Source organism: Esox lucius, chromosome 14, assembly GCF_011004845.1.
Source record: "Esox lucius isolate fEsoLuc1 chromosome 14, fEsoLuc1.pri, whole genome shotgun sequence".
Classification (NCBI taxonomy): domain Eukaryota; kingdom Metazoa; phylum Chordata; class Actinopteri; order Esociformes; family Esocidae; genus Esox; species Esox lucius.
The window spans coordinates 25618413-25635781 of NC_047582.1; the positions used below are offsets into that span (position 1 = coordinate 25618413).

A 17369-nucleotide genomic window follows, 5' to 3' on the forward strand; every position below is an offset into this window, starting at 1 on the left:
GCATCAGTAGTTAGCCATGTCAATATATTGGATAATGAGACAGATGGAGTACAGTAACTGGAATGCCATACAGTAACTGGACCAATGTATAGTGGAGTGTATTAACAGGATTATATTGGAATATAGTGAAGTATAGTAACCAGATTATAGTGGTGTGTATTAACTGAAGTGTAGCGGAATAGGGTAACATGGGGCAAATACGCCCCCTGGGGTAAGGTGTGTTTTCAACACCTCCTCCAACTGCCACTAGTCTTAATCAACTACAAATGTCCTCTGTATCATCATACCTTCTAAGCCAACTATTAAAAAAAAAAAAATCTTCAGTATCTCATTTAAAGGACTGCTGGGATTTAAAACATCGCCTTATTTAAACAATAATAAGTTTAGTTTAATTGTATGAAATGGCGTGTAAGGAAAATGTAAGTGGTGTAAAAAATACATTAAAACCCTAAGGCATTCATCTTCTATTGGGATAAGATTCCCCAGAGGGGAATGGGGGGGTTGGGGGTCTTACCCCAGTAGCTGGAAAAATGCCCCTTTCCTAAAAAAAATTGGATTTTATTAAATACAAATGAATCCTTTAACCCTATATAAAATGGAGCATAGTAGCTGGTGTCCAGAGCAGTATATTACAGAGGAGTATATTAAATGTAGTATAGTGGAGTATAGTAACTGGTGTATAGTGAAGTATACTGAAGTATAAATTGTGGAGCATAGTGGATACTATACTCCAATTACTCAGTAGACACTGTTTTCCTGTTCAAGCTATTTTCTGTGCAATATTAATAATTGCAGTTGTCAAGACCTCAAGGTCCATTGTTAGATGTCTGGTCTGGTGGCTGGGGGCACTTTTCACTTACTGACTAACAACTTCCTTAGTACAACAACAGCAGAAACATAAATAACTGATTCTGAGCCATTGGCATAAAGAGTCTGAAACAGCTGGTTAGATGTGATGGGGACAGGAACGATTACCCACTTCTCCCCTCAAAGAAAGACCCTCTAGAAGAATCACACCAGCTGTGTCCAAAAGTGCACCCTAATCTATATTTTTGACATTAGCTTTTACCTTAGTGACAAGACATTCACTGTCTATACTGTCGGTAAAATCTGTACCATTCAATAGTCGACAACTGATCCAATGACCAATGAGTTAACACCACAATGAGAATCAGACACCATCCTCTTTCGATAAATTACTCTGGAGGAATTGGGTCTTCTAGCCACAGGAAATTGTCTCTCCTTTACTGTTTGGAAAGGAGGTGCCTAACTTGATATAAGGACCCAGCAACTAGCAGATTTAGGTGTTTATGCTCTGGGTCAGCCAGTGCACATGAGAGTTGAACACACAGGGGTTGAGCAGTGCAGAGCAGTTGCCACTGGAGGGGATGAATCCTGCACCTCATCCCTGCCAATGTAAATGCCACTGAGAGGTAATGGGAAGTGACAAGTCTTCACAGTGAAAACAGCTTCTCATTTTACTTCTCCTCTCTGCCCTATTATCTATTCTCTGTTTGTTTCCTTTGGTTGTTCATGTGTGTTCGAGTGCGTGTGCACGTGTTTGTGACTGTGTGTGTGTGTGTGTGTGTGTTTGTACCAGAGTATAGCCCCATGTGTGTGGCAAAGACCAGCACTTGTATGTTGCATAAACACCTGTGTGTCTTCATTCCCCCAGGTGTAAGTGCAACGGTCATGGCAGTGAATGTGTGTTGGATGAGCAGGGGGCTCTGGTGTGTCATTGCCAGCATCACACTGTCGGGGTCGACTGCCAGAAGTGCCACCCGTTCTACCAGGACAGGCCTTGGGGCAGAGCCACAGGAGACACTGCCAACCAGTGTATCAGTGAGTACTGAGGATGTGTTCACTAAATCCTCAGAGTACACTTTTGGATGCTTGGAGGGAGGGTAGCACAACGCCCATGTACAGTGATCCCATATAATAACACCAGGGATATGTCATATGTACTGTGATCCTATTCAACAACACCAGGTATATGACATATGTACAGTGATCCTGTTCAACAACACCAGGGATATGACATATGTACTGTGATCCTATTCAACAACACCAGGGATATGACATATGTACTGTGATCCTATTCAACAACACCAGGGATATGACATATGTACAGTGATCCTGTTCAACAACACCAGGGATATGACATATGTACAGTGATCCCATATTATAACACCAGGGATATGTCATATGTACAGTGATCCCATATAATAACACCAGGGATATGACATATGTACTGTGATCCCATATTATAACACCAGGGATATGACATATGTACTGTGATCCTTTTCAATAACACCAGGGATATGATATATGTACTGTGATCCTGTTCAATAACACCAGGGATACGACTTATGTACTGTGATCCTGTTCAATAACACCAGGGATATGACATTTGTACTGTGATCCCATTTAATACCACAAGGAATTTGACATATGTACAGTGATTCCATTTAATTTCACTAGGGATATGACATATGTACCTTGATCCCATTTAATTGCTGTAGGGATATGACATAGGTACTGTGATCCCATTTAAAAACACAAGGAATATAAAATATTTACATTGATCCAATTTAATAACTTGAGAGATATGACAAATTTTAAGTGATTTAATTTAATAACACTAGGGATACGACAAATGTATAGTGATCCCATTTAATAACACTAAGGATATGACAAATGTACAGAGATCCCATTACATAACACTAAGGATATGACATATGTACAGTGATTCCATTAAATAACACTAGGGATATGACAAATATACAGAGATCCCATTAAATAACACTAAGGATATGACAAATGTACAGAGATCCCATTAAATAACACTAGGGATATGACATATGTACAGTGATCCCATTAAACAACACTAGGGATATGACAACTGTACAGTGATCCCATTAAATAACACTAAGGATATGCCAAATGTACAGTGATCCCATTTAATTAACCCTAGAGATATGAGAAATATACATTGTCCTCCAGAATTATCAGACCCCTTTGTAGAGAATAGCAAAAAAAGGCTAAAAAAATCTCAGAAACATCCTGCGATTATTATCACCACTGTGTTTTGTGCTTTGCAGTCTAGATTACAGCACTGAGTTTTGTCCTCTGAACCCATAGTAAGTGTCTGGAGATCATTCCTCCATCCAGAATCTCTCCAGATCCTTGATCCACTCTTGTGGGCTCTGCTCTTTAGCTCACAACACAGGTTTTCAGTTAGGGGATTGAGATGATGATTACTAGTTTGACTGTGTGGTCAGTGAACCATTTTTGTGTGGATCTGAAGGATTGTTGTTTTGTTGGAAGATCCCATGAAGACCCAGTTATACCCTTTTAGTGGAGGTAGACAGATTTTGATTAGGATACAGATTGTCTTGAATAGACTTCAGAATGCTTTGTATCTAAGCCATCTCCTTTTTTGTCAGAGAGGTAACGGGCAGATACAGACATGGGCAAGTCAAATGTAAGACCCTTTAAGGACCTTTCTATGAATTCATTTTCATAATGAATGACCTACATTTCATACATTATTGTGTGTCTAATACAGAAAAAAATAACCTCCCTTGAACAATCCTTCAAATCCTTCAAAAAGCGTGCACTTTAAGAATAATGCATTTTTTTAACCTTTACAATAACATTAAGCCCTGGCATTCAAATCATTATTTCATTCTAAAATAGGTCACAGTAATCTGGACATTTTTCTGAAATAGATTGGATGCATGCATGACGATTTAAACACCTTCATAGGTTGCTGAAGGAAGCTGATTAATGAAGTCTTCTGGCTTTAGGATCAACACAATAGAAGTTAATAATGCACAATTTACTTTCAAAGCCTTAGGTGGAAGGATAAATATATTGTTTACTTTGCATGACAAGGTGTACTCTGTTGTAAATAACTAATTATACATTACTTGAATTATTTCATTGAAAAATTGTTTTTTAATGTTTTTGGAAAGTAAAATATATAAATCCATCATAAAGCCTATTTCCATGTAGGCCTATCTATAGTAGTAATATAATTCGCTTTTTAGGTGAGTATTTTAAAACAAGCTCCAAAAATAGATTCCAATGGTACTGGGCAGATTTGTATGTTTTTTTCTTACCAGATAAGTTGAGAACACGTACAAAAATGACCTGAAGGTATGGTTAATGGACTTTCCTATTTTTTTTATTAAAGACAAAATTCCATGTCTTCCTCCTTATAATAACTGCTCTTGGTATTACCATGAGTACAACAGAGTAGCTCAGCAACCATCACCTGAAACAGCGGGAAACATACTGGTGCAGCTATCTCTTACAAACCCTGATCATTCATGACATAACTGGATAGAAACCATTATTGTCAGAATAGGTGGATGGGAGAGACAGATAATATTGATCATATAAACCACCTAGTGTTCCCCAGGCAAAGACTATAAAAAAGCAATATGAGAGGAGACCTGAGTGGAAACCATTTTGAAAACCCCTCCTCTTGTCCATTTTATTTCCACATTGGTTTCCTAACACTACATAATTAGTCTGAGCGTTTCAAGGACCAAATGTGGCTGTGTGAAATAAATCATAATATATACTTGTTCATTATTAAATAAACACACACAGTGATTTATTAGAAATTCACTAATCAATTAAAAATGACAAAGAATACATGGCTTAAACGGTTCACTGTTCAAACGTCCACACTCCTACATACCACTGCAATAATATAGCTTGTCTACTGTGGTGATATTTAACTTATTATATTAATAATACTTATTCAATAATGAAGAGTAATTTCCCATGCACATGTGTACTGCTCATCCTTGCATGCATATCTAAATGTGTGTGTGTGTGTGTGTGTGTGTGTCAGTGAGTGTGAGTATCAACACATTTGAGCCTTATCTGGATGTGCACAGCACGGTAAAAGGTTCTTCTGAATGCTGCTGAGGAGGAAATGTAATTGGCTGGATGGATAAACCCATAAAGGAGAAGCGCCTCATTAATTGTTTTTATGCTCGATTCTATTAAGCAACAAGCTTGTTTTAATTACGCTCAGTCTGTGTTCCAAATGGCTCTGTTCCCTACATAGTCCACTGCAATTGGCTCCGGTAATTAGCAGTGCACTCTGTACTGTAGGTGATAGGATGCCATTTTGGATGCCGATTCGGTCTCTGTAGCGAACAGATGGCTTTTTAAATGGACTGCTGTATGCAGCCGCAGTGCACTGTACCAAGAAGAAGTAAATATATTAATAAATAAATTCAACACTGCAAAAAAGAAAAGAGGCAATGAATGGGTAAGAACGAGAGGACTAAAAATGAACCCTGTTAGTTGTAGTTCCACCCTCCATATCCAGCGAGCAGAAGCTCATTTTGCCACAGCTCGCCCATCACACTGCCTCTCTCCCCTCCCTCTCACTGCTGTCCTTTGACGTGGAAGGCACGCGCCTGGAACCAGCGCCATATGGCCCTGCTTGTCAGAACACAAAAACTCTAATTGACAACGGGTTCCTTTCCTCAGCTGAGAGAGAGAGAGAAAGAGAGAGCGATAGAGTCCACAAAAGCAATTTGAACACACAGTTGTTTGTATTTGTTATCATAACATAATTGTTGTTGAGTGACTTAGCGGACACAGTCATCGAAATTAGTTAGCCTTCCTAATTAGTGTATCTGAGCTACCTGCCCTGTACTCTGGTAGACTCAATATCATTCACTGCTTTTATGATTTACATCCCATGTGGAAACCTCTGCTACAAGATCTGTAAGCTAGAATCAATACATTTAAACAAAGATATTCAAGTGTTTTTGATGTATAGCTTGGATTTTTTTACAGTGGCAGTCTATTTCCTGTAGTTGTGTCTTTAGACCTTAATTCTGTGAATTGGGAAGGACATATTATATGTATGGCATTGATAGACTAGAACCAGGCAGTCCTGGTTCATACCTCTTTTTGATTCAAGACATATCACTCAGTGAACTCTAGCAGCCGATACCATCTATTCCTCGACTCCGTAGCAGCTAAATGGGGGCTCTTCTCTCTCCCCATTAGGGAGAACTAATCTTATGGTTATTGCAAACTCAACAGAGAATTTGATGCATGATAAAATGGGTAATTTCCCAGAATCCCCCCTTGGGTAGCCAAACAGATGGGTAGACAGCAGAATACTACGGTGAAGAAGAAATCCGCCCTACTCCAACGGAGCCATGTGATTAGAGGTTATCGCCTGAGTAATTGTCTCTTGTACGAACATGCATCAGTGTTATCACGTTGGCCCCCTGACCACGGGATTGGCTACTCATTAGGCCCGTGTGAAATGAGATTAGTTACCAGCCTGTATATTACCATCTAATCCCACACATATAATCTTTCATTAACGTAACTCCCATCCAATCTCTCTTACTCCAAATATTTCCCTTCCCCTCTCGATACCCCCCGCCACCCCCCCCCCCCCCCCCACCCCCAGAGTGTAACTGCAGTGGGCGGTCAGATGCGTGTGTGTTCGACGCGGAGCAGTACCGCGCCACGGGCAGCGGGGGGCGCTGTGTGAACTGCAGGGACCACACTGATGGACCGCACTGTGAACGCTGCCTTGAGAACCACCACCGGCGGTCGCCGCTGGATCCCTGCAGGCCTTGTGACTGCAACATCCTGGGTCTGTCTAACTGCCTATTGGACGGTCACGCGAGCGACGACGACTGAGCTTCATTCGGCCGATCCCGTCTGTAGTTCTAACGACGTGTCCAACTCCTCCTGTCCGTGTCTCCCAGGCTCCGTGACTCTGCAGTGTGATGCCGAGGGGAGGTGTAGGTGCAGGGCGAGTGTGACAGGAGACAAATGTGACGCCTGTCAACCCGGCTTCCACTCCCTCGGCCCTGGCGGCTGCAGGTACGCAACGCACACGCCCGCACACCCACACGCCCGCACACCCACACGCACGCACACCCAAACACACACACACAAAGTGCACGTTCAGTACGTTGCCCCCTCATGATGGCGACCCTGGATTGGGTCTTCATGTTTAATGCAGACATGCTATATTAGTTGTAATCATTACGGGAACATCCTCACGCTCCCTGACCCTAACTCCCTGTCTACTTCTGTCGAAGCGGAGAACTAGAGGTGCAAATCAATAGTGTGTATGTGTGTTTGTATTACGGATCCTGACCTTGACTGTTTCTGTGGTGTTCAGGTGTACACCAGGGCTGGAGCTGACCAGAATACCAATGTTTACCAACTCTCCTCCAGTTTGCAGCAACTATCCACCATTACTTGTTCTACTAATTCATCACAGCTGAACGCTGCAAACACATCTGTGCTGTCGTTCTCAATGGCTATCCCCATGTCCTTATCAAGCAGCGTTATAGTGAACAGTACCAACTCCTATGCATTAAACAGTGTAGTGGGGACACAGGGACACAGGGAATGGACACAGTGTTCTGGGCCCCGGGGGGGCATTTATTAACAGGAGGTCGAAAGAAATGTCATCAAAACAGAAAAATGAAAACACGGGGAAGGAAAAAGCATCCCACTCTTTGGTCTTCCACTCCCTGCTGTCCAGAGTGGCTTTCCTGGAAGCTGTTTAGCCTCCCCTTAGTGGGCCACATTTGGGGCAGGTTGGGGAAAGCAGCTGGGCTGCTTCAAGGGACCCATTTTGCAGCCCCAGGCCAGGTGTTTCTCCCTGGAGCATTGGCCCAACAATGATACAGGAGAGGCTGTATTTATGCCACAAGGCACCCTTATATAGTAATTATAAAGTAATATAGTAATGATATAGTAAATACACCCGTATATAATAATCAGGAATACTGATTACTATATAACGGACAAGAGGAGTTAACAGTACACACTCCTGTCAATTATATAGTAAACAGTAATATGTAATAATCACACATACTATGCTCTATTACTCCATGACCACAGTGGTCCTACACTCATTGCCCCCCTCCACTTCCTCTCTGGGGGTCTATCTGTTGCACGTTATCATTTGGCACAAATCTATATAGAAATCTCAGCACATGGCCGGTGGATTGAGCTGAGCTGCCGGAAATCACAGCCATGGCCGCGTTTATCTAAGTCATTCCCTGACTGAGGGGATGATAGACTGGAAACACATTACTGAGGTAGGGAATGACCGGAACGTGGACTGTCCAGGACTCTCCGGCGTATGGTATATGCATGTGTGGCAAGGGTACTGTATGCTTGCTCACTTTGTCTCCCGACATCTCATCCCTCACCTTCTCTCCCTTCACCCCTCTTTCCCTCCGCCCATCACCCTATACCCCATCTTCATCCTTCACCCTCTCTTCCTCCATCTCCTTCATCCCTCTCTCCCTCTATCTCCCACCGTCCCTCCCCATCTAAATCCTACAGCGTCTCTCTCTCTCTCTCTCTCTCTCTCTCTCTCTCTCTCTCTCTCTCTCTCTCTCAGTTCCTCTCCCCCTCCATCCTCTCCAACCCTCTTTCCCTCCACTCCAAAGCTTTCCCCTGCCATCTCCATCTTATACCCTCTCTTCATCCATTCCTCTCACTCCCCATCTCAATCTTTTTCCCTCCTCCCTCCCTCTCTCCCCTCCATTTCCAGCTCCACACCTAAACCTCTTTCCCTCCCTACATCTCTCTCCCCCTCCCTACATCCCTCTCTTTCTCCTTCTTTACTTCAGTTTCTCTCCCTCCATTCCTCTCTGTCAGACAGTTTGTTGAACTGAAGTGAGGTGTGAATTACTCAGGCCACTGGAGCAGAACAGAGTAGAAGGCTGCCCAGGGGATAATTGAATTATTCTTAATAGCAACCTCGTTAAAATATTAATTCTGTGTTACAGTTCTAGAGGAAAACAATCAATCAGGGAAGGGTATCAAACTGTTTTTTTTTTAATTTTTAGAACAAAGTGCTTGATTGACGTAGTAGCAACGTCACCCAACCAATTACAGTCTGGTGACCAAACAAGTTTGTTTGTGGGTGTTTGTGTGTGTGTGTGTGTGTGTGTGTGTACTCTGTATACAGTTTGGGTGGGTGAGTTTGAAATAGATCAAGAGAAGACTAAACATCCGTTGCCAGTGCAACTAATCAATGAAACAACTTGCTAAAACATTGGAGAGGGCGTATGTCAACAGCATGTCAATCTCTCCCAGCTTAGAGTAGAGGAGAGATTAGCTGGTCTCTGTAAGAGCTGTAGATGTGTTGAAGGTAAAGATTTGTCTGTTCAAACGGTTAACAAACCGCTCGGACAACCGTCACCACCACATAACACACGTCACTGGACTCCCCAAGTCCAGAACGGAGGCTCGCAGTATCGAATAGACTCATGACTACATGTAACCACCTCCCCAAGTAACCCAGACCAGCAATAAAATCAGATAAAACTAATAAACCAACACCTAGTAGCAAGACAGGTACAATTTCATAGCATCTGTTTTTATTGTGTATTTTATTACATTGTTTTGCTGTGGTGCATTTTATTGTGTATTTTGTTTTCTCTTTATGTATGATGCCAGGAAGAGAAGCTTTGACTGCGGCTAATGGGGGTGCCGATTAAATAATAAATACCAAACATATTTTCCATGTGTTAACCTATGTGACCCATGAGGGTGTGACCTCAATCGTTGCCTGTTTGACTCGTGACTGGCTTTTGACCCCTATTAGATGTCTTCACCATCTCTCCTCAGGCCGTGCGACTGTGACCCCAGGGGCAGTGTGGAGGTCTGCTCGGCGTCAGACGGTGGCTGCCACTGCAAGGCTAATGTGGAGGGACAGTCGTGCGACAGGTGGCTTTTCATGTCCTACCGTTCTATCCTGGATGAGAGTGACAGTGAACCCGTGATAGGCTACTGTGTCATCACCTGACACCTGTCGGTTACCGCAGTGACACAGATTCCCAGGGATTGTTTTGATCCGTTAACAACGGTAGCTAACGCTAGGTTCTGATTCATACTGTTAGTACACTGGCTTTCAGGATTAAGTCTTGATGCAGCCTGCTGCCATTGTTCAGCCAAACGTCTCTTGACATTTACGGCGCCGCTATTTGACAAATGTTTTTTTCAAACTGACAGACAAGTACTATACTGTGTGAAATGTATTGTAGTAGGCTGCTATTCACAGCCAGGAAATGTAATGTATAAATGCAATGTGATCTGGGGCCTTTTTAGTCCAAACGCTTCTTAACATGAATCTTTTGGACTTTCTGCCTGTAGACATTCCTCTAAATCTCATGTTTTCATATGACTTTTCTGCTCTCTTAAGGTTTGCGTGATCAGTCCAGAAATACAGACACTTTAGCAAAGCACGCAGACACAACATCTTCCGCATTCAATTATCCTGGCTTCTATGTTTTCTGGTGGAGTATTATTTAATACCCCAATGAACAAGGACCCTATAAATGCCACCTATCTACTACTATCCATGCACACACACACAAGCACATGGTGACACGAACACACAACACAAACCCTGTGTTACGTGAACACCCAAGCGCACAGCACACGCGCCTTCCACACAGCGGCCTGTGTATGGCGGCTGGTAGAGTATCACGGTGGAAGAACACGGAGGGCATGCTCTACCGCAACACAGACAGAAGCGTATGTTCACTTGGCAGATTCTTTAATGTACACGGACTCAAAAGCCCCAGTGATGCTCACTGAGCTACCTCCACAATGCGGAGGGATTAGCCACAACGAGCTACACAGAAACACTGGCTAAGGCAGGGGGGAGCGCAGTGAAACAGCATAATGATGATGTGCTTTGTGAATGTGCAGGTGCAAGCCTGGCTCCTTCAACCTGCAGGAGAACAGTCCAGCTGGCTGCATGTCTTGTTTCTGTTCCGGACACTCATTGGCCTGCCGCTCCTCCGATTACCATGCAGCTGTCGACATCACGACTGACTTCCTTGAGGGTATTTTGATACTTGATATTATTGATGTAAACAGATTTCAAGTCGCTGATGTCAGCTGATCAGGATATCCCTGTACTGCGGCTGTCGTTCTGAGTCCCTCCTCGTACTCCCCACAGATGCAGATGGCTGGTCAGGCCAGTTCTCCGGGGGACAGGAGTACCCACTGCTGTGGAAGGAAGGAGAGGTCTACCTGCTACCCCTCAGTGAAGATGACCCTGGCTTCTACACAGCTCCAGGTGAGACAAAAATAGTTTTTCCAGAACAGAATTTCTTTAACTCAAGGGTTAGTGTGTGTCTTTCCAGGCTGAGGGAGGAATTCATGCCTGTGTTTGCAGAGAGCATTTGAGATCTGCAGGCATTTCAATATGTAAATTCTGGACAAAAATCACATTACCCCCGGACACATGTTAAAAGCTGTGGCTTGTTGCTCGATAACTTTTTTGTTCATTCACTCATTGTCCCGTGGCATTGGTCAAAAGGTCATACAGCACTTACTGCAACACGTTTTTTTTTTGCACACTCTTATCACATCCATTAAGAGATAAGGTTTAGCTGTTCCTGTTATATGACTTAGGCCTCTATCTTTTCCCACGGCCCCAATGCCACCCTATCCCTTATATTCTGCACTTCACTGCTTTTGACCTGCAGAGAACAAGGCCCTAGGTACCCTGGGAAAAGGCAGGAGCCTTGGGGATATGATGGTGTTTCGTACCGAGTTTTATTTGGATCCCCAGTAGGAGACACAAGGCCTGATGGAGTGCGTCGGCCTTAGCTAGAGAAAAAGTGTTCTGGCTGGCTACTCACTGCAGCAAGGAGTAAGCACAAGGATGGACACTGTGAGAACCAGAAACAGCACAAATCCCATTAGCCACCAAGACATACTGTATTCATGTTCAGTGATCACACTTAACAAGTTCAGGCATCCCTTTAAGAACCCGTGCATGAAAACCCTTAGATCACAGAAGAGGGAGGGAACACACTTGGGTCCTCTTGGTCCTGTTATTTTTAGAGTTTCTTATGTCGTTAAGTCGACTTGGATATGTTTAGTTTGTTTATTTATTTATTAATGTGCTTAGTTTAGATGTTTTGCTGTTTTCTTGAAGCTCGTCCATCACTTCAGTGTCTCTGCAGGCCACCAGCGATTAGTGGCCAAACTCACTGCCAGCAGCTCAGTAGCCACCCTCTTATCTCGCCGCCACAGCGCTTGTTTGTGTTGTTTCATTGCGTTGTAAAAAAAAACTGAGATCTATTGCCCTGCCACTGCTTTTAATGATCTCATTTTCTTCTTGCTTTTTTTCTTATGTGTACAGTTACTTTAAAGATAGAGCAGAGGCAAGCTACAGGGATAGGCCCAGGATCTCTCTTTCACTCTCTCGCTGTGTCTCTTTCTCTCTATCGCTCTCCCTTTCTGTCTCTTCTGGCTTTCCCTTTGTGTGGCTCTGTCTCTATCTCTCTCGCTCTCTATTTTTTTCCTTCTCTTTTCCACTCGCTCTCTTCCACTCCCTCGCCCTCTTTTCTGCGTTCTTTCTCTTTTCTTGCTTTCTCCCTTTTTCTGACAATTTTAATTTGCATTCTTGTGTTAATCCTCCCGCAATGTTTCTCACTGAAGTAGCAGATAATTCTGAGTGACAATGCCCTGTTACAAAAAAAAACACTGAAGGAAAGCGATTTCTCAGATTCGTATTAATATATTATATAGGCTATGCCTGCCATTTAAATGTCTAGATCAGATCAGTTGGCTTCTCAACATAATGACAACAGAGAACAAGAAAAGGTGAGGATTGGCGTGTTTCTTCTCGGTATCCAGAAATACCAGGCAACGCTGACATGCCAGGAAACACAATTCCTGACATACAATGGTAGATACTCAGCTCGGATCAGAGCATTATCCAGCAAGTTCAGCTGTAGTCTTTCAAACAGAGAGAGGGTGGCTAATAGAGATAGTAAAAAAGAGCAAGTGAGGGGTAAGAGAGTGTGAGAGAGGAATCAAAACCAAGAGTGACGCAGAAAAATAATGTGGTTGAGTACATGGTTCTCTTTTCCATTCATTTACCACCATGCTCATCCTCTTGGCCAAGAAAAGATTGCTGCCAGTTGACACCTAGTAGAAAGGTCATGCTCATATAATGATAAAGCACTTCCACACAAATTGAACACTCGAGTGAAGCCTGCTGGCAGATTCTATCATAGGTTCCTAGCCAACACCACTTTCCTCAACAGCTTCTCTCAGCAGGCCACACTGACATGGCTTCGACTTTGAACTGCAGGACATTTTGGTGAAGCGATTCAGGTTGTGTGCTGCTCCTCTTCAATCACCCAAGATCAAGGGTTCAACCGGCCGCTAACAGCGAACCTCCTGAAGCAGACACCTGTGCCTTCCTTACCTGACACAGTGGACAGCCTGTCTCCATATCCAAACCCGGCCATGGTGCTCACCCAGAAATACCAGGGGGACAAAGGGAGAGTGTCATGTTTCACCTCAGGAGCCAAAGGCTCACATTCTGTGTGTTCCATCTTTCCTTCCTCTTGGGCCGGCCTCCAATGCTCCACCAGTCGAGGGAGAATGTCGTGTGATTTGATGGTTTGGCTGTTCGGGAGTGAGGAGATTTCAGATCAGGCGCCTGAGATTCCCTGGGGACATCAAACCTGGTGGTGAATCCAGATCCATCCCAGCTCCATGCCAACTATCCTTGTTGGAGATGTAGACGAGATTGAGGGAGAGATTTCAATAAAGAGCCTCACTCAGAATGAACGCCACCGCAGCGTCTGGCAGTAGCCCTGACAGCTTGGCAGCATCTCTTCTAAACAGGCTGGACATGGGGAGGGACATACCGAAAGGAAGATGCAGTGGCCATTAAGAGAGAGCCGGTAGATCAGAGAACTGGTGGGAAAGACAGACAGTTGACATGCTGACAGAGGGGACATGGACTGAGAGGGGACAGGAGTGATAGGACCCACAAAGACAGCGGTTTCTCCAGTGATGTTCATGCCAAGCATCCTGGACAGACTGCTTCTGGGCTGGGTGGGAGCCACTGATCATTGATTAGAACATTGAGAACAGTCCACCCCCCTGAACAACATGACCAGCTAACTCATTGCAGTACATTAGCATTTCATTACACCCATTAAGAGATTGCTGTATTGTGTGTGTGTGTGTGTGTGTGTGTGTGTGTGTGTGCGTTTGTTTGTGTGTATGTGTTTGTTTGTTGTGCAGCTGTAATCCAGATCCTGGCTGTCTTTATATACCAGATTATGTATCTGCCAATTCAAAATGTTTTCGTGTCAATGGGAGTATAAATTAGGCTGTTAGAAAAGTGTGTAGAAAGGACGAACATACAGTAACTGCTGTAGTCGAACCTGTGAGATGGAAAACCTTGTATAACAGAAAAGATTCAGGTGGGTGATAGTTAAGATTCTTTAATAAATGAACATGACATTTGTCTTCAGAAACTACACAGTCCTTATTTTAGAGAACACTGAGAATTAAAATTAAAAAAACGGATATATTATTGGTTTCATGCACAGTCCAACTGAAGGCAAATGTCTACAATCCCCACTTTCAACAACATGTTCTCATTACCAGTGTTGATACAAAGCATGCAAAATTCCTATACACCCAATGACATTACAGGTCAATGTTCAAACACCAGCTGAAGGAAATTCTTCTCATCTCACCATTCCTCATTCCCATTCCAGGCACTTCAGTACATCTGAGAGGATTGTATCTGATGGGTTAGAGGTTAGGGGTTATTGAGTTGAATGTTCACAGCATAATTTTGACCAATTGACGTCAAACACTGAAGCAACGTGCTCTTCAAAAATTCCTCTACATGTCCCTAAGCTGACTTTGGTTGGAGGTTTTTTATTCTGTCTGGCACTATTTAGAAGTTTTGGCTTATCAATTGGTCTTCCTTTATAGTAGAATGAAATGCTTTGTACCTGTGGATGTTGCTGACTCTCAGCAACAAGCTCAATGAAGTAATGAACTAACCTTTTTAGAAACTATAATGGGGATAATATCTCTGGCTTTTCTTCACATATGAAGATATGCCATACATCCTTCTTGTCAACAGGTAATTTCCTAGTATATATGGTTCTGCTGCAATTATTAGAAACCTGGCTGACAATGAGTTTGTCAAAATACTTTTGAAGGATTTTAAACAGTGCAGCTTGCAGCCTATCACGCAGCAGACAACAGCAAAACTAGAAAAAACAAGCCGTTAGCCAGACAGCAGGGTCAGACCAGGTCGACCAAAAGCAGATCAGCCCATAAACCCCCGTAAATCAACCCAAGGCAGGTCAGGCAAAAACATGACAACCATGCCCAGAAATCAGTCATTCAGTGCCGGGTGGTGCGTTGGTGAGGACAAAGGCTGGTCCAGGATCAGGTCAAATGTGACTGTGAGGCGAGGGGACAGCTGAGTGTGCACGCGTGCGTGCGACAGACCGCAACCTGAGGCTTAACATTATAGATCACCGTGGGCTCTCCTTGGCACATGCACTGCAGTCATTAAACAAAGTAGTACAACACACACCATTACACTCAAATCTCACTGCCATAGCCAGCCAGGCACCCAGTGCAGTCCAGCCAGTCAGTCAGCCATAACCAGGCAGCCAGCCAGAGCCAGGCAGGAACTCAGACTGACAGTGAAGGCTGCACTGCCAGCAGTAGTACAGATCTACATTGAAGTATACTGTAATTTTGTTTGAATATCCTTTTGCAATGAAATTAAATAAAAGTCCCAAAGATGCAAGACCGACCCACTTAGCCTACCAGTATATTTTACATATTAGTCATTTCGCAGACACTAGCTAGGAAATCCATACAAACCAACAATGATACAGTGGATATAATAAGTCTGCACACCCCTGTTAAAATGTCAGGTTTTAGTGATGTAAAAGAATGACATAATGTGACCTATAATTTAAACAATTCAATTCATATTCGAAGAGGAAAAATGAAAAATAAAATCCTTACAATAACCTGGTTGCATAAGTGTGCACACCCTCTTATAACTGGGTGTGTTCAGAATTAACCAATCACATTCAAACTCACGTTAAATAGAAGTAATTACACACCTGTCATTATAAAGTGACTCTGATTAATCACAAATAAAGTTCAGCTGTTCTAGTAGGATTTTCCTGATATGTTCTTAGTTGCATCTCAGAGCAAAAGCCATGGTCCGCAGAGAGCTTCCAAAGCATCAGAGGGATCTCATTGTTGAAAGACATCAATCAGGAGAAGGGTACAAAATAATTTCCAAAGCATTAGATATACCATGGAACACAGTGAAGATAGTCATCATCAAGTTGAGAAAATATGGCACAACAGAGACATTACCAAGAACTGGACATCCCTCCAAAATGTATGAAAAGACAAGAAAAAAACTTGTCAGGGAGGCTTCCAAGAGGCCTACAGCAACATTAAAGGAACTGCAGGAATTTCTGGCAAGTACTGGCTGTTTGCCTCATGTGACAACAATCTACTGTATTCTTCACATGAATGGGCTATGGGGTAGGGTGGCAAGACATAAGGATTTTCTTACAAAGAAAAACATCCAAGCCCGGCTGAAGTTTGCAAAATAAAGTCTCCCAAAAGCTTGTGGGAAAATGTGTTATGGTCTGATGAAACAAAGGTTGAACTTTTTGGCCATAATTCCAAAAGGTATGTTTGGCGCAAAAACAACACTGCACATCACCCAAAGAACACCATACCCACAGTGAAGCATGGTGTTGGCAGCATCATGCTTTGGGGTTGTTTTCCTTTAGCTGGAACCGGGGCCTTAGTCAGGGTGGAGGGAATTATGAACAGTTCCAAATACCAGGCGATTTTGGCACCAAACCTTCGTTAGAAAAGCAAAAGGAGAAGAGGAAATTCACCTTTCAGCACGACAATGACCCAAAGCACACATCCAAATCCACAAAAGCATGGCTTCACCAGAAGAAGATTAATGTTTTGAAAGGGCCCAGCCAGAGCCCAGACCTGAATCCAATTGAACATCTGTGGGGTGATCTGAAGAGGGCTGTATACAGGAGATGTCTTCACAATCTGACAGATTGGGAGTCTTTTTGCAAAGAAGAGCGGGCAAATATTGCCACATCAAGATGTGCCATGCTAATAGACTCCTACCCAAAAAGACTGAGTGCTGTAATAAAATCTAAAGTTGGTTCAAAAAAGTATTAGTTTAAGGGTGTGTGCACTTATGCAACCAGTTTATTGTGAGTTTTTTATTTGTAATTTTTCCCCCTGAAAGATTTCAGTTTGTTTTTCAATTGAATTGTCCATCTTATAGGTCACATTAAATGTTGAAAATGTTCTGACATGATTTATCAAAAAAATTCTTTTGTGGACACAGATCACCTAAAATAATTTGAGTAACCCAACTGAAAGTATTGCATTGACAATAATGAATGTAATTGTAACATAACCACCATTATATAGAGGCAGCATGATGGCCTAATGGTAAGGGCATATGAGTAGTGTCT

At 43.0% G+C, this 17369-nt stretch overlaps 1 protein-coding gene across 1 annotated transcript in view; it reads left to right on the forward strand.

The window, feature by feature from the left end:
• The window catches only part of lamc3 (laminin, gamma 3), a 108208-nt gene that overhangs the window by 38229 nt on the left and 52610 nt on the right, over window positions 1-17369 (forward strand). The window contains exons 4-9 of the mRNA XM_010878250.4: window positions 1676-1842; window positions 6461-6649; window positions 6765-6882; window positions 9661-9759; window positions 10747-10883; window positions 11000-11119. Coding sequence (XP_010876552.2) covers window positions 1676-1842; window positions 6461-6649; window positions 6765-6882; window positions 9661-9759; window positions 10747-10883; window positions 11000-11119 — 830 coding nt within the window. The remainder of the gene's footprint in view (window positions 1-1675; window positions 1843-6460; window positions 6650-6764; window positions 6883-9660; window positions 9760-10746; window positions 10884-10999; window positions 11120-17369) is intronic.